This window comes from Stegostoma tigrinum, chromosome 4 (genome assembly GCF_030684315.1).
Source record: "Stegostoma tigrinum isolate sSteTig4 chromosome 4, sSteTig4.hap1, whole genome shotgun sequence".
NCBI classification, from domain to species: Eukaryota; Metazoa; Chordata; class Chondrichthyes; order Orectolobiformes; family Stegostomatidae; genus Stegostoma; species Stegostoma tigrinum.
In genome coordinates this window covers 27,900,144-27,927,005 of record NC_081357.1, presented here as the reverse complement: position 1 = coordinate 27,927,005, position 26,862 = coordinate 27,900,144, and the positions used below count along the sequence as shown (strand labels likewise).

The 26,862-nt window shown below is 42.2% G+C and overlaps 1 protein-coding gene across 5 annotated transcripts in view; it reads right to left on the bottom strand.

Moving 5' to 3' along the window:
* pdss2 (prenyl (decaprenyl) diphosphate synthase, subunit 2) overlaps positions 1–26,862 on the bottom strand; it is a 257,335-nt gene that overhangs the window by 216,666 nt on the left and 13,807 nt on the right. For 3 of the 5 annotated variants that reach the window (XM_059645248.1, XM_048530440.2, XM_048530442.2), the window contains one exon: positions 3,605–3,963. In XM_059645248.1, coding sequence (XP_059501231.1) covers positions 3,605–3,849 — 245 coding nt within the window. In that variant the 5' untranslated portion in view covers positions 3,850–3,963. Of the gene's footprint in view, positions 1–3,604; positions 3,964–7,325; positions 7,425–7,864; positions 7,976–26,862 lie in introns of those variants that run through there. The other 2 variants (XM_048530439.2, XM_048530441.2) reach the window with 2 other exon arrangements.

Sequence of the window (26,862 nt, the reverse complement as noted above, 5' to 3'; positions counted from 1 at the left end):
ACTTTCAACATTTACTCTCTTCAATTTAAGACATAATAGCTCCAAAGTGTGCCATATACAAAACGTACTGTAACAACTCACCATGGCTTCTTTGGCAGCACCTTCCAAACTCATGACCACTGCCATCCAGGGCGAGGAGAGCAGATACATGGGAAAACCAGCACCACAAGTTCCCCTCTGAGCCACACACCACCTTGATGTGGAAGCATATCACTGGAGATTCAATAGCCAAAACCCTGAACCTTGTAACAATGCTGTGGGTGTACCTACGTATCAGGTCTGCAGCATTTCAAATACACAGCTCACCACGATCTTCTCCACAGCTAACAATGGATAAGCAACCGTGCACTGACCCAGGTACCAGAAATGAAAATGACAAAAATTGGTCCTGTTAACTCTGCTGAGTCCTTGTCAGTCATCTGTGCTTTTGACACAAAACAGAGGGTAGCAGTGGAAGGGTGCATTTCTGATTGGAGGGCTGTGCCTGGCGGCATTCGTCAGGGATCAGTGTCGGGACCTTTGCTATTTGTAACATATATAAATGATTTGGAGGAAAATGTAACTGGTTTGATTGGTAAGTTTGTGGATGACACAAAGGTTGGTGGAATTGCGGATAGCGATGAGACTGTCAAAGGATACAGCAGGATATAGATTGGTTAGTGATTTGGGTAGAGAGATGGCAGATGGAGTTTAATGTGGAAAAATGTGAGGTAATGCATTTTGGAAGGACTAACCCAGATGGAAAATATACAGTAAATAGCAGAATTCTTAAGAGTACTGACAGGCAGAGGGATCTGTGTGTACAGGTACACACACAGAGAGGCAACGCAGGTGGAAAATGTCATCAACAAGGCATATGGCATGCCTGCCTTCATCTGCTGAGGCACTGAGTTTAAAAACTGGCAGGTAACATTTCAGCTTTATAGAACCTTAGTTAGGCCGCATGTGGAATATTGTGTTCAATTCTGGTTGCCACACTGCCAGAAGGATGTGGTGGCTTTGGGGAGGGTACAGAAATGTTTTACCAGGATATAGCCTGGTATGGAGGGCATTAGCTATGAGGAGAGGTTGGAGAAACTTGGGTTGTTCTCAGTGGAACAATGGAGGTTGAGAGGGCGACCTGATAGAGGTCCACACATTATGAAAGGCATGGACAGAGTGGACAGTCAGAAGCTTTTTGCCAGGGTGGAATAATCAGTTACTAGGGGGCATAGGCTTAAGGTGCGAGGGGCAAGGTTTAACAGTGATGTGCTGGGCAAGTTTTTTTTAAACACAGAGGGTGGTGGGTGCTCGGAACTTTCTGTCGGGGAAGGTAATGGAAGCAGATACAATAGTGACCTTTAAAGAGCATCTTGACAAATACATTAATAGGACGGGAATAGAGGGATACGGTCCCCAGAAGGATAGGGAGTTTTAGCTGTGATGGGCAGCATGTCAATGCAGGCTTGGAGGGCCGAAGGGTCTGTTCCTGTGCTGTAATTTTCTTTGTTCTTTGTTCTAACAACCAATTTATTCGTTAAAAATTTTACCCAACTGGTGTGGTCAGTAAGGCAAAGGGACACAGAATTCAGTTTGCAGTTCAACAAAATACTCCTCATTTAAAATTGGTCCTGTTAACTCTGCTGAGTCCTTGTCAGTCATCTGTGCTTTTGACACAAAACAGAGGGTAGCAGTGGAAGGGTGCATTTCTGATTGGAGGGCTGTGCCTGGCGGCATTCGTCAGGGATCAGTGTCGGGACCTTTGCTATTTGTAACATATATAAATGATTTGGAGGAAAATGTAACTGGTTTGATTGGTAAGTTTGTGGATGACACAAAGGTTGGTGGAATTGCGGATAGCGATGAGACTGATGTAGGGCTGGCTCTCTGCCACACGGCCTTCTGCCATGAGTCTTACTTCTGGCCAATGGGCTCATGAGTGGGGTTCAAAGTATCCAATGAGATCGCGCTAATACCCGTCATTGGTGCAATGACAGGGAGGTGTAAAGTGCACAATCTCGGGCACTGTTTGGAAATCAAGGTGGCTCACAGGCTGGTCCAGCAAGCTTAACGTTGTCTTTAACGTAAGACTGCATGAGTATAACAATGTCCCACACATCACCATCACCATCCCTGGGTTTTTCCTGCCCTAGTGGACAGACCCAGAAGTGGCAGCAGTGATATACAGTTGGCAGACAACTGCTCTGGGAGTCCTCAACACTGACTCCACATCCCATGAAGCCTCATGCCTTCAGGTCAAACATGGGCAAGGAAACCTCCTACTCGCTCCACGTACCAGCTCTCTTATCCTGTAAGCTTATAAAATTAGCAGCAGACTAAATGGGCCAAATGGCCAACTCTTGCTCCTAAATGATATGCTTGTGTGTGCTTACTTTGCAATCAATTATAAAAAGTTTGTTAACTAAATGAGTTGACAACAAATGGTAAGATACTGAGAAGCGTAAGGAAAGGGGGTAATCTTGGAGTGCACATCTACAGATCCCTGAAGGTGACTGGACACGATAGACAGGGTACACAGGTACACAGACTATTCAGCCCATCAAATTTTCTCTGCTGTTCAATTAGGATATGACTGATCATCTACCTTCAAACACTTTTCTGCATTATCTCTATTTCTCTTGATGCTATTAGTCTCCAGAAATCTATTAATTGCTGTTTAAACTTGCTGAATGATTGAGCTTTGACAGAACTCTGGGGAAGAGAATTACAATAGAACAGCAGACAGCACTTTACAAAACTTGTGATGCGCCAGAGAGAAGCTACAGAGAAGGATGATGCCAACAATGAAACATTTTTAGTTAAAAGGAAGGACTGGATGGGCCAGGGTTATTTTCTTTGGAACAGAAGAGGTTGAAGGAGGCCAATTTGAAGCGTGTAAAATTGAGGCATCTAGATACAGTGGATAAAACAGATTGATAGAACTCCCCTCATCACCAAGGGGCACAGATATAATGTTAGATGCAGGATGTTTAGATACAGGAAATACTGCTACCCACAGGGTGGGGAGGGAGATTTCTGAAACTCAGTGCCTTAGAAAATGGTAGAGGCAGAAACCCTTAAAACATTTAAGCAGAACACGAGTATGCATTTGAAGTGTCGTAACATTCAAGTGCTATGAATCAAAAGCCAGAAAGTGGGATTAAGACAGATGTTTAACTTTCAAACCAGAACAGACACAACAAGTTGAAAGATCTCCAGCTGTGCTTTAAATGTCTAATCATTCTATAATGCCACTACAACAGTGAATCACCGAGCCACCAAGATGTCGTAACTGACTGAAACAGAAATACTTCTCCTGAAAACACAGCCCATCACCCTTTCTGCTGGTTGCAATGCCCAGCTCATCTGTACAGCTAATCATAAACTTTAGTTTAAACTCATAGACTTATACCTTTCTAGTGTTTTGCCTATGTAGGTTCAATTCAATTTCAACAGTAGTTTGAAACATGGAGGGAAAATAAAGCTAATTCTGTCGAACAAATAGGTCATAACAGTTTTTTGGAGATATGTGAGAACACCAATCGCAACAGCAACTCAAAACCAAGTCAATAATGTAGTCCTATTTAAAACTGTATTGCCCGTTTCATTTAGCTTGACATCTTACCTTGCCGTGGATATTAAAGGATGTCTTGTCCCAACCAATTTCCTGACATGAAGAGCAATGTTACTCAGCTCGTCACTGAGCAGGCAGCGGAGACTCATGAAGGAGGTTGGGTATCCTACAATCTTTTCCGCCTCAGATACAACTTTAGTCCAGGAGGAAGGGGATGCAGTGGCGTAAGACATTTGACTTCCGCAAAAAGTACCAACCAGAGCAGGGTGGATCATTCTTCTCAGAGACAATAGCATGGCGTTGGGACTTGGAGGTATCTATGTTTTTTTTAAACTTCGCAAATGAAATGTTCTCCGTGAATCCAGGCTGGAAGTAAAAGGGGTACACCCAGAGAAAGTCATTGGCTGATCCTGGCAAGACAAACATAGGAAATCAGTTTTAAAAAATACAAAAGAACCACAGATGCTGGAAATCTGAAACAAAAACAGAAATTGCTGGAAAATCTCAGCAGGACTGGCAGCATCTGCGGAACGAAGTCAGAGTTAACATTCTGGGTTCCGTGACACATTTTCAGAGCTGCCAGCCCTGCTGAGATTTTCCAGCAAATTCTGTTTTCTATAAGAATTTAGTAACTAATGATGTTTGCCCCAAATCATTCTTTTTCAAATGAAATGATCAACTTTTTTCACATAGAGAGTCAAAATGAACAGTCTCACATTCAGGGCAGCATTATATTATCCACAAAAACCGAAAGACTTGTGGATGTTGTAAATCAGAAACAAAAACAGAATTAGCAGGAAAGCTCAGCAGTCTGGCATCATCTGTGAAGAGAAATCTGAGTTAATGTTTCAGGTCCGGTGACTCTCCCTCAGAAATAGAGGAACTGCAGTTCTGAGAAAGGGTCCACCGGATCTGAATCATTAACTCTGATTTCCCTTCACAGATGCTGCCAGACCTGTTGATTATGTTATCCATATTCACTAGCAAATAATGAATGAACTCCGAAGCAGACATAACATCATTTCATAATAATGAAAAAGAATTGAATTTACATAGTGCCTTTCAAAACCTCAGGATATTCAGAAACGTTTTACAGTTAATTAAGTACATTAGAACTCTTGCAAAGGTGAAAATTTTAATGCACATGACTAACATTAACATTATTATGACTACTTGCACAGGCGACAATACAGGAAGTAAAAACAAAATGTTGGAAATGTCCAGACCTGACACTACCTGAGGAGGAAGAAAGAGTTTATGTTTCACCTCTACGACCATTTAGATACAGATCATGTGTAGCACATGGGCTGTGACAACAGTTATTCTCATGGCTTGATCTGGATAGGCATAGCTTTTGCGCATGCAGTTCCTCAATTTCTCCAAAGACACATCAAATAAACAGCTGACAAAGATGCAAATAAATCTATAAGCTATATTCAAGGAAGAGATAGACAGAGTTTTAAGAAATGAGGCAATTAAGAGTTATGGGAAAAAGCAAAAAAGTGGAGTTGAGGATTAACAGATTACTTTCAATCTCATTGAACGGCAGAGCGGACTCAAGACCTTCTGTTCCTATGTCATGTGACCTTTATATTGGTTTTATTTCATGATAAGGTAAAAATGTTGCAGCATGGCAATTATGATTAATCTCACTGCATTAAGTCTACTTTTGCATTATGATTTAAAAATAAGTTAAGGCCATCAGAAACTTCCACAAGTCTTAAAACTCATCTTCAGTTCCACATTCTCATTCCCTTATTCAGCTAAACTGCTTTGCTGCATTTTCTCGGAATAATCTCTTAGTTGCTTGCCTGTGTTTTTTTTTAAATTGCACTCTTCAAACCTAAAGAAGGGATGTGTGCTAGTCAGGGTACCGACCAGAGTTAGCGAATCCGAACAGACTCCAAGGTCCTTTCTTCTCCAGTAGCTTTCATAATGCTGCTGCCTATCAATTCCATACCTGTAACTCTACATCAGAATCCACCTGTTCTGCCTCCACACTGCACTTAAAAAGGACATCTCAATCTGCCTCAATGTCTCTCCACAATCTTTGGCAGTTATGTACACTATCATCTTCAAACAGATCTTCATTGTCCAGTTCAATGTTTGCATCAAGTTACATATGTTCAATCATAGTCAATCCTTTCCATTCACATCCTCAGTGTTACTCCCAATTATCTATCTTTGGTTCTCTCCCCTTCAACTATAGATTGCATTAATGTTGCAAGTTTAGCATCTCAGCTCCACATATACCCCTGAAAACAAGATCCAAAGATGCTGAGCCAGTTTCCATATTCACACTGAAGACCTCAGCTTGACCACGTCACCATCCATCATATGGCTCTAGTTCGATATTGACAAGATCCTAGCCATGGTCTTCATTCATAGAAAACCTCCATCTCTTTGCCATTAATTCCATCCACCTCCAGTACTTCAGGTTGAACCAAAGCAAATCCTATCAGACCTCAGATTCTCTAAATCAGAGCCCTTCTGTAGCATACCAATTCTTCAGCCCAACTGTTAACCTCACTCCAGTACCAACAAATCACTTCTAACGGATCTCCCATTTTCTACAAATTTTAATCCACATCCAAAAGTCCACTGGCTGTACCATGACCTACACCCCCATTGGGGGAACTGACCTATCTTGACTCACAGCATGATAAAATTTAAAACACACTCCCTATTGCTTAAATCTCTTCATGGACTAACAACTTAATTTTGTAACCTGGAAATCCTCATCCTGAAGCATTCCTTCTCCATTAAGAAATCCACCATATATGACTTAATTGGTCAAGTTTTCTAGTATTCTCGATCCATCCTTCGTCAAAACACCTGGAAAAGGTGTCCATATTAAGAGCTCTACAAAAGTGTAAATCCTTCTTGTAAATATCAAAAATTAGGATCCAAAGAGCTGCCTAGAATAGTTTTTCTGCAGTAAGAACTGAGAGAAAAGTATCACAATCGGTAAAAATGTAATTACAAGTCTTATTTATACTCATTCATGTAAGCATCATGGCCCATCAATCAAGAGTCAACCACATTGCTGTGGGTCTGGAGTCACATGAAGGTTAGACCAGGTAAGGATGGCAGTTTCCATCCCTAAGGGACATTAGTGATCAAGATGGTATTCCCCTGACAATGGTCATCATTAGACTCTTAATTCAGAGAATGTTGTGGCAGGATTCGAATTTAGGTCCCTGGAACATATTCTGGATTAACAATCCAGCAATAATACCACAAAGCCATGATCTCCCCTGAAGTTAGATGGACAGTTGTCATTGTAAACGTGACTTTAGAAATCCATAATGAATAACTTGACAATGTCCAAAAGTTAACTTAACATATTCTAAAAAGATTAGCTGTCAGTAGAGTCTGAGATTCTGCAAACCAATTGCTGGGCAAACTCAGGAGGTATGGCAGTATTTAAGAAGACACAGAATTAACGTCAAGTCTGATATGACTTCTTTCTGAGCTGAAAGATGTTGGAAAATAGGTAAATAAATATAAAACAACAACATATTTTATTACCCCTTTCAGTTCTGAAGTCATGTCAAACTCGAAACATTAACTTTGTTGCTCTATTCACAAATGCCGCTAGGCTCGAGTTCTTCCAGCCTTCTGTTTGCTTCAGCTACTTCTTTTTATTATTACTGTTGGTAGTACAAATCACAGTGTGTGAAAATGTTAGGCGACTGCTTTTTAGCCACAGCCTTGAACCACTTACTCTCCGGAATGTCATACATAAATAACTACGCTTAGCCCAACTCACTCTCTGGCTTGCACCCGCTGCAGTCCCTGCACCAGTCAAACAGGACATTGAGCGAAGGAATCCCCTTCAATTAATCATTGCACTTAAGTGAACGAGTAAGTTGCAGGTGCTCATCGATGCTTTTATTATCCAAGGGAAAACTGATCCTGGAAAAGGGAATGCACGCTGTATTTGGAACAAACAGAAACTCGAATCGTACAGGTTCTCCAGGGTTTTGGAGTTTAACTGCAGACACAAGAATTTTTTTTCTCTGATACAGACACCTGGTTCACAAAGAAAAACAAACCCCGGTCTGCTTTCCGCCGCTAGAACCGGAGACACAGGTCGGTCAGACAGATAACAAGGTGTAGATCCGGATGAACACAGGTCAAGCCTTGTTATCTCAGATTCTCCAGCATCTGCAGTTCCTACTATCTCTGGAAAACAGGTCGGTCAGTCTCTTTTCCTTGCCCCCAGCCCCGGACCGAAAATCAAGCCCGTGTCAGTCCGTGATAAACTCGGTCTCTTTGAGCAACAAGCTTCCAACGACACAAACTCACCGTTTCATGGGCGCCGCCATTTTGTACAATCTACATTACGGCATGTCACAAATCCTAAACAGAACTTGCCCGCGGAAGCGGCGAAGACACGACATCGCCATAAAGTGGAACGCTCCCGCGTGGCAGTGTAACCATGGAGACGGCGGGTGGGGCGGTGGAAGCGGTGTGACGGCCGGGCGCATGCGCGGGCCTGCCAGTGCTGTCAATGGGCTCGGTCCTTGATTTGACAGGTCGTTGCAGCTTCTTTTGTGCCCAAGTTTGTGGACCAGATTTTTTAAAAAATGATTCCAGTGCCGGAAAGCATTAAATAACTCAATTTAGTTTAATTGAAGGCTGAGATAAATAGGAATGATAGCTAAAGTAAATCGTAGTAACATAAGCATGGTGAAGATAAGCAGGCTCCTATTTTGAAGGTGATAATGGGAACTGCAGATGCTGGAGAATCCGAGATAACAAAGTGTGAAGCTGGATGAACACAGCAGGCCAAGCGGCATCTCAGCCTCTCGGATGAAGGTTCTAGGCCCGAAACGTCAGCTTTTGTGCTCCTGAGATGCTGCTGGGCCTGCTGTGTTCATCCAGCCTCACATTTTATTATCTTGGACTCTCCAGCATCTGCAGTTCCCATTATCTCTGCTGCTTGGCCTGCTGTGTTCATCCAACTTCACACTTTATTATCTTGGATTCTCCAGCATCTGCAGTTCCCATTATCTCTGCTGCTTGGCCTGCTGTGTTCATCCAACTTCACACTTTGTTGTCCTATTTTGAAGGTGTTAGTATTTGAAAGGAAAAGCAGATGCTGGAAATCTAAAATATGAACAGAAACAGCTCTAAATAATCATCTGGTTTGACAGCATGACAGGAAAAAGCAATCTTCTGCATTTTTGGCTCGTTGCAAATTTTGTTATTTTTGATGGAGTGATTCTCAACACAAAGTCATGAGTTGTCTCACTGTATCTTACCAAATTCTCTATTAATTGCCTAATGATGAGTATCAAATACCATTTTGGTCCCATCTTACCAGGCAACATTCCCAGAACCACATGTCAGACATAAGACCAGAATTCTTGGCATTTGCACCATCTTGGGTCCAACTCATTTGCGCCGACCAGATACGCTAAATTGATCTGGTCCCATTTTCCAGCATTTGACCCATATCCCTTGAACTCCTTCCTACTCATAGAATCATTGAATCCCTACAGTGTGGAAACAGGCCCTTCAGCCCAACAAGTCCACACCAACCCTCAGCATCCCACCCAGAACTATCCCCCTATAAACCCACCTAATCTACGAATCCCTGAACACTATGGGCAATTTAGCATAGCCAATTCACCTAGCCTGCACATCTTTGGACTGTGAGTGGAAACCGGAGCACCCGGAAGAAACCCATGCAGACACAGGAGAACGTGCAAACTCTCCACAGACAGTTATCCAAGGGTGGAATCAAACCCGGGTCCCTGGTACTGTGAGGCAGCAGTGCTAACCACTGAGCCACCGCGCTGCCTCCGGATGCATGTATCCATCTATTTTAAATACTGTAATTGTACCTGCTTCCACCAGTTCCTCTGGCAGCTGGTTCCATACATACACCTCTCTCTGCATGAAAAAGTGCCTCTCAGGCCATTTTTAAACCTTAAACCTATTGCCCTCTAGTTTTGGACTCCCCTACCATAGGAAAAAGACCTTGGCCATTTATCATACCCATGACCCTCATGATTTTATAAATCTCTACAAGGTCACCCCTCAGACTGACGCTCCAAGGAAAAATGCCCCAGCCGATTCAGCCTCTCCCGGTAACTCAAACCCACATGTCAATGTCCCTGCCACCTGCTCAGATCTCAGTTGGGGACTGAGGAGGGACTGCTGAGAGGGAGAAGTTGGCACAGTGGCCTCCTCCTGGCATCCCCAGAATCACAGACCCCTGACTAGCCAATTCGATTAACTCCATGTGATTGAATTGAATTAGCTTTATTGTCACATACACTAAATGAGTACAGTGAAAGTTTATACATCGCCACTTACAACACCATCTAAGGTACAAAGGCACCTATGTACAGTTTCTATAGTTACAAAATCTTACACAATAGAGAAATAAAACATCCAATGTTGCAAAAATAAAAGTTCAAAACAACAGACCACGCTGGCATTTAGCTTCCAGCCCACACCAGGCCCTGGCTCCACTCCACACTGGGACTCACCTTGAGGATTATGAAGCAGGGAGATCACTTCAGACCGCTACATTGGGCCAAGGTTGCCATGCTGGGCCAAGAAGACGCCATGCTGGGAGGCCACGCTGGGAGGTCATTACAAAATGGCAGGGAGGCTGCTGCACTAGGCCAGGAGGTCACCACACTGGGAGGCCGCAATGCCAGGTTGGGAGTCATTGCCGGATGCCAGGATTTGTTCCCAGAGGCTGGGAATTGTTGCTGGAGGCCAGTGGCCATCGAAGGTTGGGAGAGATTAATAAAAACAAAACACCAAGACGAAAAGAAGGAAAAGAAAGAAGAAAGATGGATAGATATGAGGGTTGATGTGGACTTGTTGGGCTGAAGGGCCTGTTTCCACACTGTAGGGATTCAATGACTCTATGAGTAGGAAGGATTTCAAGGGATATGGGTCAAATGCTGGATGGACAACATCTGGCTGGAACGTTCTACTCCGCTGCCATCTTGGAATCAGTTAAGAAATGACTGAAGACACTGGATATAGCAAAAAGCAAAGGCCCCAACAGCATCTCGGCAGAAGGACTGAAGATTTGTGCTGTATAACCAACAACACTCTAGCCAAGCTGTTCAAGTACAGCTATAATACTAGCATCTACCTGGCAATACGTAGCATTGCTCTAGTATGTCCTGTTCACAAACATCAGGATAAATCCAATTGGGTAAATTACCATCCCATCAGTCCACTCTTGATCAGTAATAAAGTGATGGAAAGTATCATTGCTAGTGCTATTAAGTGGTACTGACACTGAGATAACTGTTCATTTATGTTCAGGTTGGGCTCCAGAAGGACATTTGACTCCCGACTCTTTATAACTGGGGAAAATGTGCAGGACCAGCCACTCAGAGATGAGGTAAGAGTGACTGCTTTTGACGTCAAAGCAGCATTTGGCTGAGTATGACATCAATAAACCTGAGTAAAACTAGACTTAATTGCAATGAGAGAATCTTCAGCTGCTTCGTCAATGGCCTTTCATACTTCATTAGGTCAAAAGTGAGTATGCTCACAGATTATTTCACAATGTTCAATCACATTTGCAACTCTTTAGGTGCTGAAGCATCCCATGTCCATTGACAGCATTCAACACCACAGCACTCAACAACATTCAAGCTTGGACAAATAAAAGGTAAGTCACATATATGTCACAGAAGTGCCAGGCAATTATCTTCTCAAGCAGAGAGTATGTGGCCATCTCTCATTGATATTCAATGGCATTACCATTGCTAAATCTGCCTCCATGATCATCTGGGGCATTAACATTGAGGAGAAACTTAACTGTAATGAGCATATAAATAACATAGATACAACCACAGGTCAGAGGTTATGCATTCTGTGGCAACAACTCACCTCCTCATTCCCTAAGCTCTTTCCACCTTCTATAAGGCAACAGTCAAAGCATGATGGAACGTTTTTAACTTGTCTGAATTTATGTAGCTACAACAAACTCAAGAAGCTCAAAACCATGCAGAATAAAACAACGTATTCAATTGGTCCCCATCTATCACCTTCACCGTAATTTCCTTCACTACTGATGCACAGTGGCAGAAGAATGCACCTGTACAAGATGCGCCGAAGCAACTTGCCAAGGATTTCTTCTACAAACCTATCAAAATCTGTGACCTCTGCAATGTGAAGGGCATGGAAACATCAGGACCTGCAAATTCCCCTTCATACCATCCTGACTTGGAACTATAGCACTATCCCATCAGTGTCACTGACACAAAATCCTGGAACTTTCTTCAGAGCAGCACCTGTGGGTGCACTTACTCAGATGGGGCTGCAGCAGTTCAATAAGGTGGCTCAGTGCCACCACCTCCAGAGCAATTATAAATTGACAGTAATTGCTGAACTAGCCAAAAATCTTCCAATTGCATGAAAGAACAAACAAGGTCCTCCTTCGATCTAACAAACTGGTTTATTTTTTTAACCCTGGCACAAGTTAACTTTACCTCAAGGACATTGGTACCAATGCTGGTGAGATAAAACCTGCCAATCTCATACTAGAACCTCCGGCCAGTGCTCCAGGAATCTGAAGCCTATCTCCAGCTTTGTGTCAACCTGGTTTATTTCACTCCTCCTACACTGATTAACATATGGCACTGGGGCCAACGCATTGAGGTCCTGTCTTCAAACTTCCTCTCTGGTTTTTAAAATCCTGTCTGCAGATCCTCAACTTTTCTCCTCTCTACGTGAGTGGCTGCAAAATGGCCGCACTTTCTCACTGTAGCCCTTCCCCACCGCCTCTACCCCCAGAAATAAAAGGCACCTCACCCCATCAGCAATGTCTTTTACCATGATAAAAAAAAAGGATGCTATGTAGGACGCATGTTGGTATCTATGGTAACTTCCATCTGTCTCCTTAACAATCTGATCCTTTAATGATCACCACATATCTCACAGCTATTCGCCCCACAGCGTCATACAGGTGTTCCAAAATTCACTCTCCAAGATACCATCACCATAGTTCTTCCAGCAAGATGGAAGCAGGTTACATCAGCAACCATATATGTATGGTGAAGGTACACACTTTTCACTATATTTTTACATTGAATACATGTGACAATAAATGATTCAATTCAATACAATTCAGTGACCAGTTGCCAGCTTTGAGAGTACCAGTCTCCCACTGGATTTCTAGCCTACTCGGTCTTTTTCCTCCTGAACTCTCTGTAACTGTGTCATGCTCACTGAGCTGTACTCTAGGAAATTGTCAGTTTCTGTTAGAGCAGTACAGCTCTTCAACCTCAAACTGGCAGCACTTTCTGCATATGTGTTTGGAGTTTCCACGTGGCATAGGAATCACAGGTCTCAATTTCCCCATCCATTTCTCTAGCACATGCTGACAAACACACACTCCAATGCCACTTTTTTAAGTTGGGATGGGTACTATTGTGAGACCAAAGTTCAAGGACTATCATGCACAGAAATTAAATTGAGAAAGTAAAATCTGTCTGATTTACATTTGGAAAATCAATTAAAGCTGAAGAGTGACAGAAAGGAAATTAAATGTAGTTGGAATTTTTCTGCATAGGAATCAAGTCTAATTCAGCTGAACAGAGCAGGTTCAAACCAAATGCCTAAGGCTTGGCCAGCTCATTCATCCCTTTATCCAAATTACTTTGACCACAAAATAAAGGCTGTCCTGCCCTTATGCATGTTCCTGCCTCAAAAACTCAACGAAGACTAACAAAGTTGTTGATTGTTGGTATAATTAAAAGCTTCAAATCTAGTAGAATCAGGCCACTATGTTGTAAACTAAGATTGTGTACCTTTAGAGATATATTTAGAAATATACATTTCTGAGCAACACAGCATTTTCTATCATAACAAAGTACACACGTGACTGTTTCAAATCTCTGACTGCATTGTCTTTTGCTTTCCATCCTCCTTAATCTTGGTTTCTATCAATATCTCTTTACATTCCATCCTTTTGCCAATAAACCATTAAAGTTTCTCTTCAGGCAGATTTTGACTTTTCATAACTGCAATCTACATTATAAATCTAAGAATATTTAAAATTAATTTCAGAAATATTTCAACCACACCAATGTGTTTCCAACTTTTTTCCAAATTTTCTGTTGACATGAATTCAACCTCCTGATAACTGAACACTTTCTGAAACTTCATCACTGTCTCGAAGCAAATTGAATGTATTCAAAAACAGAGCAACTCAATAACAAAACATTAGACTCAAAAGGCTATGCTTTGATGGCAAGAAAAAGTCTGAGCCCTTTCTTCCTACTGTCAAATCATTTTTTTGTTTTGCTGTCATGTAGCATCGCTGACAACAGAGGATTTTCAGACTACAGGTCATCCTGTCATAAAGTATTAATGGATATGTGTAAAAAAGGTCCTGGAGCAATAGGACTCTGAGAAAGTAACTAACATCCATTTCACAATCTAAGATAATAAAGTGTGAAGCTGGATGAACACAGCAGGCCAAGCAGCATCTCAGGAGCACAAAAGCTGACGTTTCAGGCCTAGACCCTTCATTCTCACACACCACCCTACCAACCTCCGGATACAACGCATTATCCTCCGACACTTCCGCCATTTACAATCCGACCCCACCACCCAAGACATTTTTCCATCCCCACCCCTGTCTGCTTTCCGGAGAGACCACTCTCTCCGTGACTCCCTTGTTCGCTCCACACTGCCCTCCAACCCCACCACACCCGGCACCTTCCCCTGCAACCGCAGGAAATGCTACACTTGTCCCCACACCTCCTCCCTCACCCCCATCCCAGGCCCCAAGATGACATTCCACATTAAGCAGAGGTTCACCTGCACATCTGCCAATGTGGTATACTGCATCCACTGTACCCGGTGCGGCTTTCTCTACATTGGGGAAACCAAGCGGAGGCTTGGGGACCGCTTTGCAGAACACCTCCGCTCAGTTCGCAACAAACAACTGCACCTCCCAGTCGCAAACCATTTCCACTCCCCCTCCCATTCTCTTGATGACATGTCCATCATGGGCCTCCTGCACTGCCACAATGATGCCACCCGAAGGTTGCAGGAACAGCAACTCATATTCCGCCTGGGAACCCTGCAGCCATATGGTATCAATGTGGACTTCACCAGTTTCAAAATCTCCCCTTCCCCCACTGCATCCCTAAACCAGCCCAGTTCATCCCCTCCCCCCACTGCACCACACAACCAGCCCAGCTCTTCCCCCCCACCCACTGCATCCCAAAACCAGTCCAACCTGTCTCTGCCTCCCTAACCGGTTCTTCCTCTCACCCATCCCTTCCTCCCACCCCAAGCCGCACCCCCAGCTACCTACTAACCTCATCCCACCTCCTTGACCTGTCCGTCTTCCCTGGACTGACCTATCCCCTCCCTACCTCCCCACCCACACCTTCTCCACCTATCTTCTTTACTCTCCATCTTCGGTCCGCCTCCCCCTCTCTCCCTATTTATTCCAGTTCCCTCCCCCCATCCCCCTCTCTGATGAAGGGTCTAGGCCCGAAACGTCAGCTTTTGTGCTCCTGAGATGCTGCTTGGCCTGCTGTGTTCATCCAGCCTCACATTTTATTATCACACTTTATTATCTTGGATTCTCCAGCATCTGCAGTTCCCAATATCTCATTTCACGATCTATGTGTGCTGACACATTAATCAAAGGACCAAAGAGCAATGCATCAACATATCCAGTACACACGTAAGGAGGCCAGTTAACTAAAGTTTCTTATTTGGGGACAAATCTGGACATGACCAAAGCTGGAAAAGACCAGGGTTCATTGTATATCATGCTCAGCAGAAATGACTTTTATTCAAATTAGATGATGTTTTGCAAGTAACCTACTACACGATAGCAGCTGAAAAGAATAGATGAGCACAAAATGTCAACCTTCATGGGTCTGGAAATAACCTACAAACAGCTTTTCAAAAATGCTTAAAGCAATGTGTCCTCTGATAAATAACAGTGGTCACCACACCACTGCAGTGATTGGAATGAGGTCAGCCAGCTGGCCCTCATATAATATGAGTTCCCTGCTTGGGGCTCTTAATCTGGTTCAATCAGGGAGACCCTGCTCACATAAAAGAGTAAGTGTCAGGGATATTGGGCTCCCTGAATGCCTAACTCAGTGAGAGGCAGTGCTATTGTCAAAGGTTAAAGTTGATTGGTGACGGGATATCAGCCTCTGAAGAGTTATTTCAGACGCTTTGCTAATTTTCATGGAATCCCCTCTTCGCTTTAATTTCACTTATTCCTCTAATTCCAGTTTAGGGTGATGCTACTGAATGTAGAGGAGAGGATTCCATGAAACCCAGCAAAGTGGCTGAAATAACTCTTCTGAAGCCAGAATCCCATCACCGATCACCCTTTAATTACAAATGCATAACCTTTGACAAAAGCACTGCCTCTCACTGAGTCAGGTGTACAGGGCTCAATATCCCTGAAATTTACTCTTTTATGTCATCAGGGTCTGAGCCCCAATCAGGGAGCCCATATTGTATGAGGGTCAGCCGGCTGACCTCATTCCAATCACCACAGTGGTGTGGTGATGATTGTCACTTATCAGAGAACAGGCTGCTGTGAACACCTTTGAAAAGCTTTGTTTCATTGCTTCAAGGAGAATGTCTGCCAGAAGAAATAAACAAGAGCTGCTGAGTGTAGAAGTTGGGAGATCATCACATTGCCACCTTCAGCAATCCTGTCCTCATGAACCTATTGGGGAAAAAAATCCACAGAAGTGTCTTAATCTATATTAAACGCCGGACAAAATTATTGAATAATTTCTGAATTAATTAAGCCTTCTCCTTGAGCACTATACATTCTATAAATATTGAGCAACACAGGGAATAGCTGCTGTCTAGACAATGTAGTGATCTGGGCCTCTGAAGAAAACAGCAAACTGGGTAGATTCAACATGATCGTGGGAGAATGAACAATGCTTCAAGAATGCAGGAAGGATATATTTTTCAATATTTCCCCCCAAGTATATTGGGTCAAACCAATGAATTATATGTACCCTCAGTTAATTCTCCTTTATCTCGCATTTTATTCTTTATGGAAATAGGAACTGGCTGAGATGTTGAAACACACAACTGTTGTATATTAAGGGACTATGCATGCTGCTGTTCTCTTGAAGGCTCTTAAGCGCAGGGGAAATGTCCCTACTTCTGAGCCAGGAGGCCCAGGTTCAAGTCTCACCTGCTCTACAAGTCTGTCATAGAACATCTAAACAGGCTGATTGAAACTATCTTCCATTGTTCCTCCTGGTTGAAATAACAGCACGCCTGTATGACAAAGTCTTTTAATTAAACCAGTCATAGAATCATATGGTCCAATTAGCAATGTTGACCATAATCCAAAACTAAACTGGTCTGACCTACCTACACCTGGCCCATATCCCTCCAAACATTTCTTACTTATATACTTACCAAAATGGTTTCAAACATTGTAAATGCATCTAGCACTTCCTTTGGAGGTTCATTCCACATATAAACCACTCTCTGTGTTAAAATATTTCCCCTTTTTAAAAAATATTTCTCCTTTCACTTTACTAATATGCCCCCATGTCCATTATTGGTCATCACTGGAAATGCAGTTCTCTTGGCTATGATGTCAGTCAGCCCATTAATGCAGTCGTTTTTTTAGGTTTTTGTGATTAGAGCGCATTAAAATTAAATTCTCAGTCTTTCCTTGTGTAGTGGGTAAATCAGCATAAATACTCTGGTTATGAACTACTCCTGCCTAGTGTAATGTCTCTAACTTGTGAGGAAGGGAATCCCCCAAATTGGCCTTTCTCCAAAAGGCATATATCCGTGAAAGGTGATATTTTAAAGAACAAAGGTTGAAATTTCTCTCATTTTGTATCTCTGCCAGTTATGTTACTACAATTAACAACAAGATAATGGTCTTGTTTTATCTTTAATCTTTTTGATATCTTTTACATGTCATCAGATGAAATGCTTGGTCTAGAAATTACCATTGATGATATACAACATGAAAGTAAAATAATTGGGTTAGCACGCTGACTAAGACAGTACAGCATTTGAAACGAATTTGTTAAATGCTGCAACAAAAACATTGTCAAGTCACTTCTTGTGTTTAAAATTCAAACTACTGTACCTAATTGACTGAGGATGTTAAGAAGAATTCTCGTGGGATTTGGACCAAAACTAACAAATATGTTAAAACTATACAGATGATCTGGTCATTTACCCCTTTGGAATACTCCTCATTCTTCTACAGGATACATTTAATCACCTTCATCCAAGGACAATTATTTGAAGAGGCTTCATGGATTATAAGCTGAATCATTGAGGAGGAAAAGAAATATAAGACCAATTACAAGGAAATGCATTTCTCTTCATTGAGTAGCAACAGTACAGGTCGGAAGTAGGTGTCCACCTTCTCTGTCCAGCTGCCAATAGACATGTTTATGGGGCGAGGAGGAAAACTATTTAAAGAGAAAAGGACTTTATCTTGAACAACTCGTTCTTCCTCTTTGAGTACCAGTCCCTGGAAGGTTATTTACAATCGTGAGCCTCTGTGTCAGTCCATGGTTGTGCTTAACAAGTAACTGCCAGTGGATTGCTATTCGTTTCTGTAGATGCCTGACTTGGACAGTCTTAGCCATTCTTGACATCTACCATTTTCAGGAAGAATTTGAAATTTGGCACTCAACCTAGTTGGCCATATTATGAATATACCTGAATGAACCTGTCTCAGCCATCAAGTCCAGGAATGAGTCTTGAACCTGGAGCTTCTGGTACAGAGGAAAGTATGTTACGCACCACATGACAAGACCCTCCTCATCAAGAATGAATCATTATTAAAAATTGATGATTCTGGAAGCACAAATTGTGAATAATAATTATGAAATAGGCATTAATGAATAAGAATTCATGGTTCTTAACTCACAGGGAGAGTTATGACAAAAGATAGAGTGCTGAAATAGAGTTAGGCTATTCTAAACAGTGGTGTCTGAAATTTCCAGTTAATCATAGCCTTAAATAGGCTTACCAATTATCTTATTTTGGACGTGCATAAAGGATAAATTTGACCAAGTAATTAACTAATAGAAATAAATCATGCCAAATAATTTAGTGTCTACTTTTCTTTGAAAGATATTGTGATATGTAAAGGTTACTTAGCCTGGCTTATGGGAATCATGAATGAGAATTTCAAATAGTTTTTTTCTTTCTGAAAGTGTGTGAAATCTAAGTGCATGCTCCAAGGCTAATGACAATTTTTGTTAAAGGCTTAAAAATGTCTTTAAATCTTCAGCAATTCAGAAGTTTACATAGATCAAAATTATATTTAGAAAGAAGTGATATAAGAATCATAGAATCCCTGCAGTGTGGAAACAGGCCATTCAGTCTATTGATAATAAAATGTGAGGCTGGATGAACACAGCAGGCCAAGCAGCATCTCAGGAGCACAAAAGCTGACGTTTCAGGCCTAGACCCTTCATCAGAGACGGGGATGGGGTGAGGGTTCTGGAATAAATAGGGAGAGAGGGGGAGGCGGACCGAAGATGGAGAGAAAAGAAGATAGGTGGAGAGGAGAGTATTGGTGGGGGGGTGGGGAGGGGATAGGTCAGTCCAGGGAAGACGGACAGGTCAAGGAGGTGGGATGAGGTTAGTAGGTAGGAGATAGGGGTGCGGCTTGGGAATTCTTTAGATAACATGTCCATCATGGGCCTCCTGCAGTGCCACAATGATGCCACCCGAAGGTTGCAGGAACAGCAACTCATATTCCGCTTGGGAACCCTGCAGCCTAATGGTATCAATGTGGACTTCACCAGCTTCAAAATCTCCCCTTCCCCCACCGCATCCCTAAACCAGCCCAGTTCGTCCCCTCCCCCCAATGCACCACACAACCAGCCCAGCTCTTCCCCTCCACCCACCGCATCCCAAAACCAGTCCAACCTGTCTCTGCCTCCCTAACCTGTTCTTCCTCTCACCCAGCCCTTCCTCCCACCCCAAGCCGCAACCCCATCTCCTACCTACTAACCTCATCCCACCTCCTTGACCTGTCCATCTTCCCTGGACTGACCTATCCCCTCCCCACATCCCCCCCCCCCCCACCACCTACACTCTCCTCTCCACCTATCTTCTTTTCTCTCCATCTTCGGTCCGCCTCCCCCTCTCTCCCTATTTATTCCAGAACCCTCACCCCATCCCCGTCTCTGATGAAGGGTCTAGGCCCGAAACGTCAGCTTTTGTGCTCCGGAGATGCTGCTTGGCCTGCTGTGTTCATCCAGCCTCACATTTTATTATCTTGGATTCTCCAGCATCTGCAGTTCCCATTATCTCTCATTCAGTCTATTGAGCCCACTCCAACCCTCTGAAGAGCATCCTACCCAGATCCACACCATTACCGTTACCCTACATTTCCCATGGCTAAATTTGCCTAGCCTGCATGTCTGTGGACAATTTAACATGGTCAATCCACATAACCTGTACATATTTAGACAGTGGGAAGAAACCAGAGCACCCAGCAGAAACCCATGCAGACACAGGGAGAATGAACAATCTCCACACAGGCAGTCTCCCAAGGGTGGAATCAAACCCAGGTTTCTGGCATTGTAAGGTAGCAGTACTATCCACTGAGCCACCATGCCACCCATAAGATTAGTTCTCAATAGCAGCAGAACTTTTCATTTATGTAGTTTTTTTTTAACATAGAAAAATATGCCACTTCACAGAGGCTAAAAGGATTAAAATGCGATACAGTTTCCTCTGAAAAACTTGTAAATGTGGAATCAATAGAAAAACAGAGAATCAGTACTGCCTTATTAAAAACTAAACTGGAGTGAAGATAGTATTTGTATAAGAAATTGTTAGGATGAAACTTCTTCTTTCACTCATAATGAGAGACCAGCATTATTCTATGGAATTAGAGCTAAAATGGAGGAAAGTCCATTAATGATTTTGAATTGTAATATCATCCTAGTTTCATCCCATTTCTCCCTATTTTGTGTCATATTTACACAGCCTCCCAGGACTTTGTCTTAATTATTTTTTAACTTGAGGAACTGGCAGGTTTGCTTAAGAGTATAAATGTTAACAGTATTTTTGGGTCAAATTTGCAAATTTAATTTTTTCTTTGAAGAATTTAGAAATGGATGGAAGATGAATAAATATGTTGTTCACACTTGGACAAGGTAGTTACCATTACTTGAATAAAAATAGCTTCAATGTATTAAGTACAAGGATACTTGAGTTTTTAAGATGCAGAGACACATGAATTATATTAATCTTCAGCAGCAGAAAAAGGAAAAGAAAATCAGATGAGTGTAAAACAGACTGCCATGAGTGATGTCCAATTTCACTGTTGTGGAGAATTACAAAACCTCTCAGACATCAATTTTTATGTTTACATTGGAGGCAAGCATATTTGCAGTAGAAAGTGATCTGCCATCATATAAATTCAAAATGTTTCACATACCTGTGGTGACTTTGATAACTTCATCACCACAGAGCTTCCTGTCTGAAGAGAACTTTAGTAGATATTTTAAAAATAGGCGTAGATCTCCGAACGGTAATTCTCACACGAAATTGAGAGAATTAGTTTTTCTTGTGACAATGAAGGTTTTAGCAACGATGCACACAAACTGTCTTTTTATATAAGAACAATCTTTATTGTTTGATAGCCCTTCCCCAAGGGTCATTATGTTTTCTGTTATCTAGGTGAATGCTGTTTTACCAGACCTGTCCCTTTAAGGCCATAAAATTGGTAGTGGTTGATCCTGTATGTGTTTAATTATTCCCTAGGGCAAAATAGCATAACAATGGATGTCAACAAGAGGCCAATTATTTTGGGGAAGTCCATTAAAATAATAAATTGGACATAAACCTTAATTCACGTATATTACTTTTACCTTTAGGCCAGAAGTTGTAGATTCAAATATTTTCCCAGGACTTGAGCATAAATTCTGGACTAAGCTCCCAAAGGAGAACCATACTGAACCAAAAGCATTAACTCTGTCTCCTTACCCACAGATGTTGCAAGACCTACAGAGTTTCTCCGTTACTTTGTATTGTTTATTTCAGAAATCTCCAGCAAACTCAGTATTTAGCTTTCATTCGAGGCTGAATTTTCTGCTCTTTTACAAAAATACAAAGTGATCAGAGGTGCTGTGTTTCAGATGAACACTAAACTTGTCCATTCCTTATTGTCCATCCTTTTGCTTGATGTGAAAAAGAACAGGGACAGCCTGGTCATCAATAATCCCTCAAGCACTATCTGTAAAAATATATGCCTGGTCATTTCTCTCTTTGCTGTTCATGGGGCCCTGACTTGTACAATTTGATTACTGTATTTGATCACAAAATAATCTGCTATTATCTGAGGAGAGTGAACGGTGTTGAACATTGTCCAATCAATCAGAGAACATTCCCAGTGCTGACCTAATGATGAAGGGAAAATCATTGATGAAAAATTTGAAAACAATTGGGCCCAGTGCCCTACCCTGAGGAACTCCTGTGAAATGTATTGGAAATTAATGACTGACCTTCAACAAGTACTACCAGTTTCCTTTGTGCTGGGTATGACTTCAACCAGAGGAGAGTTTTCTTCCTGATTTCCATCAATTTCAGCTTTCCAGGCCTCATCGAGTCAAATGCTACCTTAATATCAGGAGCAAAAACTATCAAACTATCATTTCTCTTGTCATGTATGTCTATAAATAAATCAAATCTGATACATTGTGCAGATTGGCTTCAGTTGTATCCTTCATACCTGCTTTTCAGGAGTGCAATGAAGAGAATTACTATTGCTCTACTGAAGACAATGCAATGAGTCTATTTCTTGGATAAAAACCACTTGATTCTCTGCCCAATATTTTAGAACGACTATCAGTGTAAAAAGGCATAAGACACACACTTCAATACCACACAGCTGGCATTCTCTTTATCAGAGTTATAATTGTTAAATGTACTTTCTCTTTGAGGAGTATTAAATGGACACTGGTTCTGCCCCTCTGTGCATGGACCTTTGAAACAGTATAAAACTGCAGGATAGGTCACCTGATGTCCTGGACAATACTTATCTTAAGTAAAAACCGAAAAAACTGCAAATGCTGTATATCAGAAACAAAAACAGAAATTACTAGAAAAGCTTAGCAGATCTGGCAGTGTCTGTGGAGACAATTCAGAGTTAATGTTTAGGGCAAAGTGACCTTCGCCAGAAGTGTGTGTGTGTGTGTGTGTGTGTGTGTGTGTGTGTGTGTTTAAGCAAGCATGACTAGATCTAATTTCTGTTTATTGAAACTTGTTAAATTGTAATATTTGCTGCCATTGTACCTACTTTTGTTGAACCTTAATGAGAAGAATTGTTCTGAATCGATTTCTTTATTTTCTGCAGAAATAAGGAGATTTGACAGATTTAGTTTAGGGTCTCCAAATTGTTCCCAAATCGCTCAAGAATTGCTTCAGTGGCTCATTTGCATACAATCAACTCCTGTCACAATCTTCTTGGTAAATGATATAATGCTGCAAATATTCAAATTCACTGTGTAAACTGCTACATGAAAAGATTGGAATTAACTTCCAAGAACCTTACAGCAAAGGCAGCATTATTTACAACCAAATATATTATAATGAAATTGGCAATGATGAAGAACCATATTTTAAACATAGAACATTACTGCACAGTACAGGCCCTTCGGCCCTCGATGTTGTGCCGACCTGTCATACCGATCTCAAGCCCATCTAACCTACACTATTCCATGTATGTCCATACGCTTGTCCAATGACGACTTAAATGTACCTAAAGTTGGCTAATCTACTACCGTTGCAGGCAAAGCATTCCATTCCCTTACTACTCTCTGAGTAAAGAAACTACCTCTGACATCTGTCCTATATCTTTCACCCCTCAATTTAAAGCTATGCCCCCTCGTGCTTGCCGTCACCATTCTAGGAAAAAGGCTCTCCCTATCCACCCTATCTAACCCTCTGATTATTTTATGTTTCAATTAAGTCACCTCTCAGCCTTCTTCTCTCTCATGAAAACAGCCTCAAGTCCCTCAGCCTTTCCTCGTAAGACCTTCCCTCCATACCAGGCAACATCCTAGTAAATCTCCTCTGCACCCTTTCCAAAGCTTCCACATCCTTCTTACAATGCGGTGACCAGAACTGTACACAATACTCCAAGTGCGGCCACACCAGAGTTTTGTACAACTTCACCATAACCTCTTGGTTCCGGAACTCGATCCCTCTATTAATAAAAGCTAAAACACTGTATGCCTTCTTAACAGCCCTGCCAACCTGGGTGGCAACTTTCAAGGATCTGTGTACCTGGACACCGAGATCTCTCTGCTCATCTACACTACTAAGAATCTTACCATTAGCCCTGTACTTTGCCTTCTGGTTACTCCTACCAAAGTGCATCACCTCACACTTGTCTGCATTAAACTCCATTTGCCACCTCTCAGCCCAGCTCTGCAGCTTATCTACTGCAATATAGGTTTGTTCTATTGGGAGGCGATCAATTTAATGCTTTTTGTTTGTCACAAAGTTTGTACAATGCTTGTTGATGTCACCACGCTCATTCAATGGCTACAGTCATTTCTTCATAAAAAAAACCTGAGGCAACTCTGAATGCGACTTTCAAGCATATATCTTTTAGCTTCCATAAATGACAACCTTTAAATGTTGACAAAGGCACGGGCATACGGATTACAGGTTTGCAACACCAACAGTATTACTTAGATCACAGAGAATTTTATGTAACTACACAAAATAAGCTTCATGTACAATCAGGATTCTATTATTGACCACCTTCTATTTACAATCATCTGATCAGTGAGATGCATCAGATGAATGAGGCACATTGACACCACCAACCTCAAGGTGTCCCTGGACACTGTCACAGAACTATGGCAGCTGCTGTATTGGAGCCTGCAACATGAAGGTGAAAGTGGTCATCCTATCCCAATGCCTGTCAAGATCCTGGCTGCACTAAATTCCTGTGTAAGCGTCTACTTCATCAACAGAAAATTGTTCCATCCCAGCATTGTACAAGCATTCTGTAACCATCAGCACCACGAGTTAGAAGTCTGCGCCATCATGTGGGAGTTCCTATTACGTCTATATGCTTGAGAACTCTTATGTTCCTGCTTTGTTCCAAAGGCAGAATGCGTTCCAAGGATGGTTACAGGGAATTGAGGAGCACCCTGTGTAAGCTTCACAATGACCCTGTTACGCAATCTCCCGAATGAGACCAATTGTATATACAATGCAGCCCATTCTTCTGCCAGGGCCATTGTTTTGCAAACAAAAGATCTCCTGATGATGACGTTCCAATGCTTCAAGATCTAGAGGGGTGGGGGCTCTGCTGGCAAGTCCGGACAAAGTGAGCCACACAATCCTAGCATGCAGTGCTCTGCAAATGTGGAACAGGTCAAGAAGGAACGTGATGGATGCTGAAGAATGGGGGAGTGCCAGCATTCTTCCAAGGAGAAAGATGAAGACTTTAGGAAGAAGGAACATCATATTCAGCATATAAAAAACAGTGCAGCACTGGGTGCAACAAATCAGAAAGGATCTAATTGACACCCTGTTCCAGTAGCCATGTGCAGCGATCATTCATTATCTGTAATTCTGAGATTACATGATGCAAGCAATCCCTATATAGCTTTTTCTGTTTACTGCTCTTCATTTTTACATGGTTCAATATAAGTTAATGTTTTCAACCTAATGAAGGCCTACCAATGTGTGATACTACCTCAGAGAACAATGATAATAGCTTATGCTACACTGAGAAAGGGTGGCATTCTCTTCAACTGGGCTCTAAAGTGAAATGGTGCTAAGGACAGGTAACCTATACAGTTTGACTCATTGTTCATCAGATCCCTACAGTGCGGAAATAGGCCATGTGGCCCAACAGGTCTACACAAACTATATGAAGTGCATCCCACCCAGATTCACCCCCTACCCTGTAACCCTGCATTTCGCCATGGCTAATCCACTTAATCTGCATGTCCCGGGATACTTTGGGTAATTTAGCATGGCCAATCTACCTAACTGATATATCTTTGGATGGCGGGTAGAAACTGGGGCACCTAGAGGAAACCCACGGAGACATGGGGACACTGTGCAAACTCTACGCAGATAGTTACTCGGGGGTGGAATTGAACCCGGGTCCGTGGCACTGTGAGGTAGCAGTGCTAACCAGTGAGCCACTGTACCGCACCAATCTGAGTTTCTGGATTAACTGGCCAGCGATAATATCACAAGACCATTACAGCCAACCCCGCCACCCCAACTGATTCTTTTAGCTGCAGTTACAATCACAGTCCATCAGTGAGGCGATGATGTTATATAGCAATACATTTACAAATATGAGCTTATATTTGCAATGAAGCATCACCCATGCTGCCTATGAGCCCTTAGAAGTGTTTTTTTTTCATTCCAGTTAACTCAGTTGGCTGGACAGTGGGTTTGCAATGTACAATGATGCCTACACATGGCTTCAATTTCCACACCAGCCGAGATCACCATGAAGGACTCTCCTTCTCAACTTTTCCCTTCAACTGCAGCATGGTGACCCTCAGGTTAAACCACCAACCATCATCCCTTGCTAATGAGAGAACGGCCCTATGGCAACTTGACTGGTCTAGGTGGTTTTACCTTTTACTACGAAGGACAGCCCCTGGCTGACAGCACTTACAGTGATTCAAGGCTGGGCCTTAAGTTTGGCACAAATGGCAGGAATCCCAGGAGGTGCCAGTAGTGGTGTATACATCTGTCATTTCTGAGTGCAAGATCATAAGTGTGGGGTGCTACTGAGATGCGGTGCACATGTTAAGAGGCAAATTGCGGAGAATTGAATCAGAAAACCTTTAAAACTCACTGACAGAAGCCGTCCTTCAAATTCCCTGAAATTGACTCTTAACTACCTTTTGGTAAAATTCATCCTAGTTTTATCTGATGTGGGATTTATACCCAAACCTTCCAATCCTGAGATGTGAGTGCAACCACCGAGTCGAAGCAGACAGAAGCCAGTAATGAAGGCATGGAATTAAAATTCTTGAGCTGAGATTGGGTTTCAGAGCAGATGGTGTGACGAATGGATGGACAACAGCAATCTAGTAGAAGCATGAAGTCTTGGTGATGATACAGTATGACATTCAGAGTTCCCTAAGAAAGGCATGGAACTATCTCATTGTTTAATTCAACTGTTTCTTAAATGTCTCTATGGTTGTCTGTGTTCAGCATGCTAGGAGAAAGTCTGGTTCAGGTGTTGAGCAATCTTTGTCCTAAAAGAAAACACTTAACTCTTATCCTCAATTTTCCTTTCATCTAGATTAAAGCTA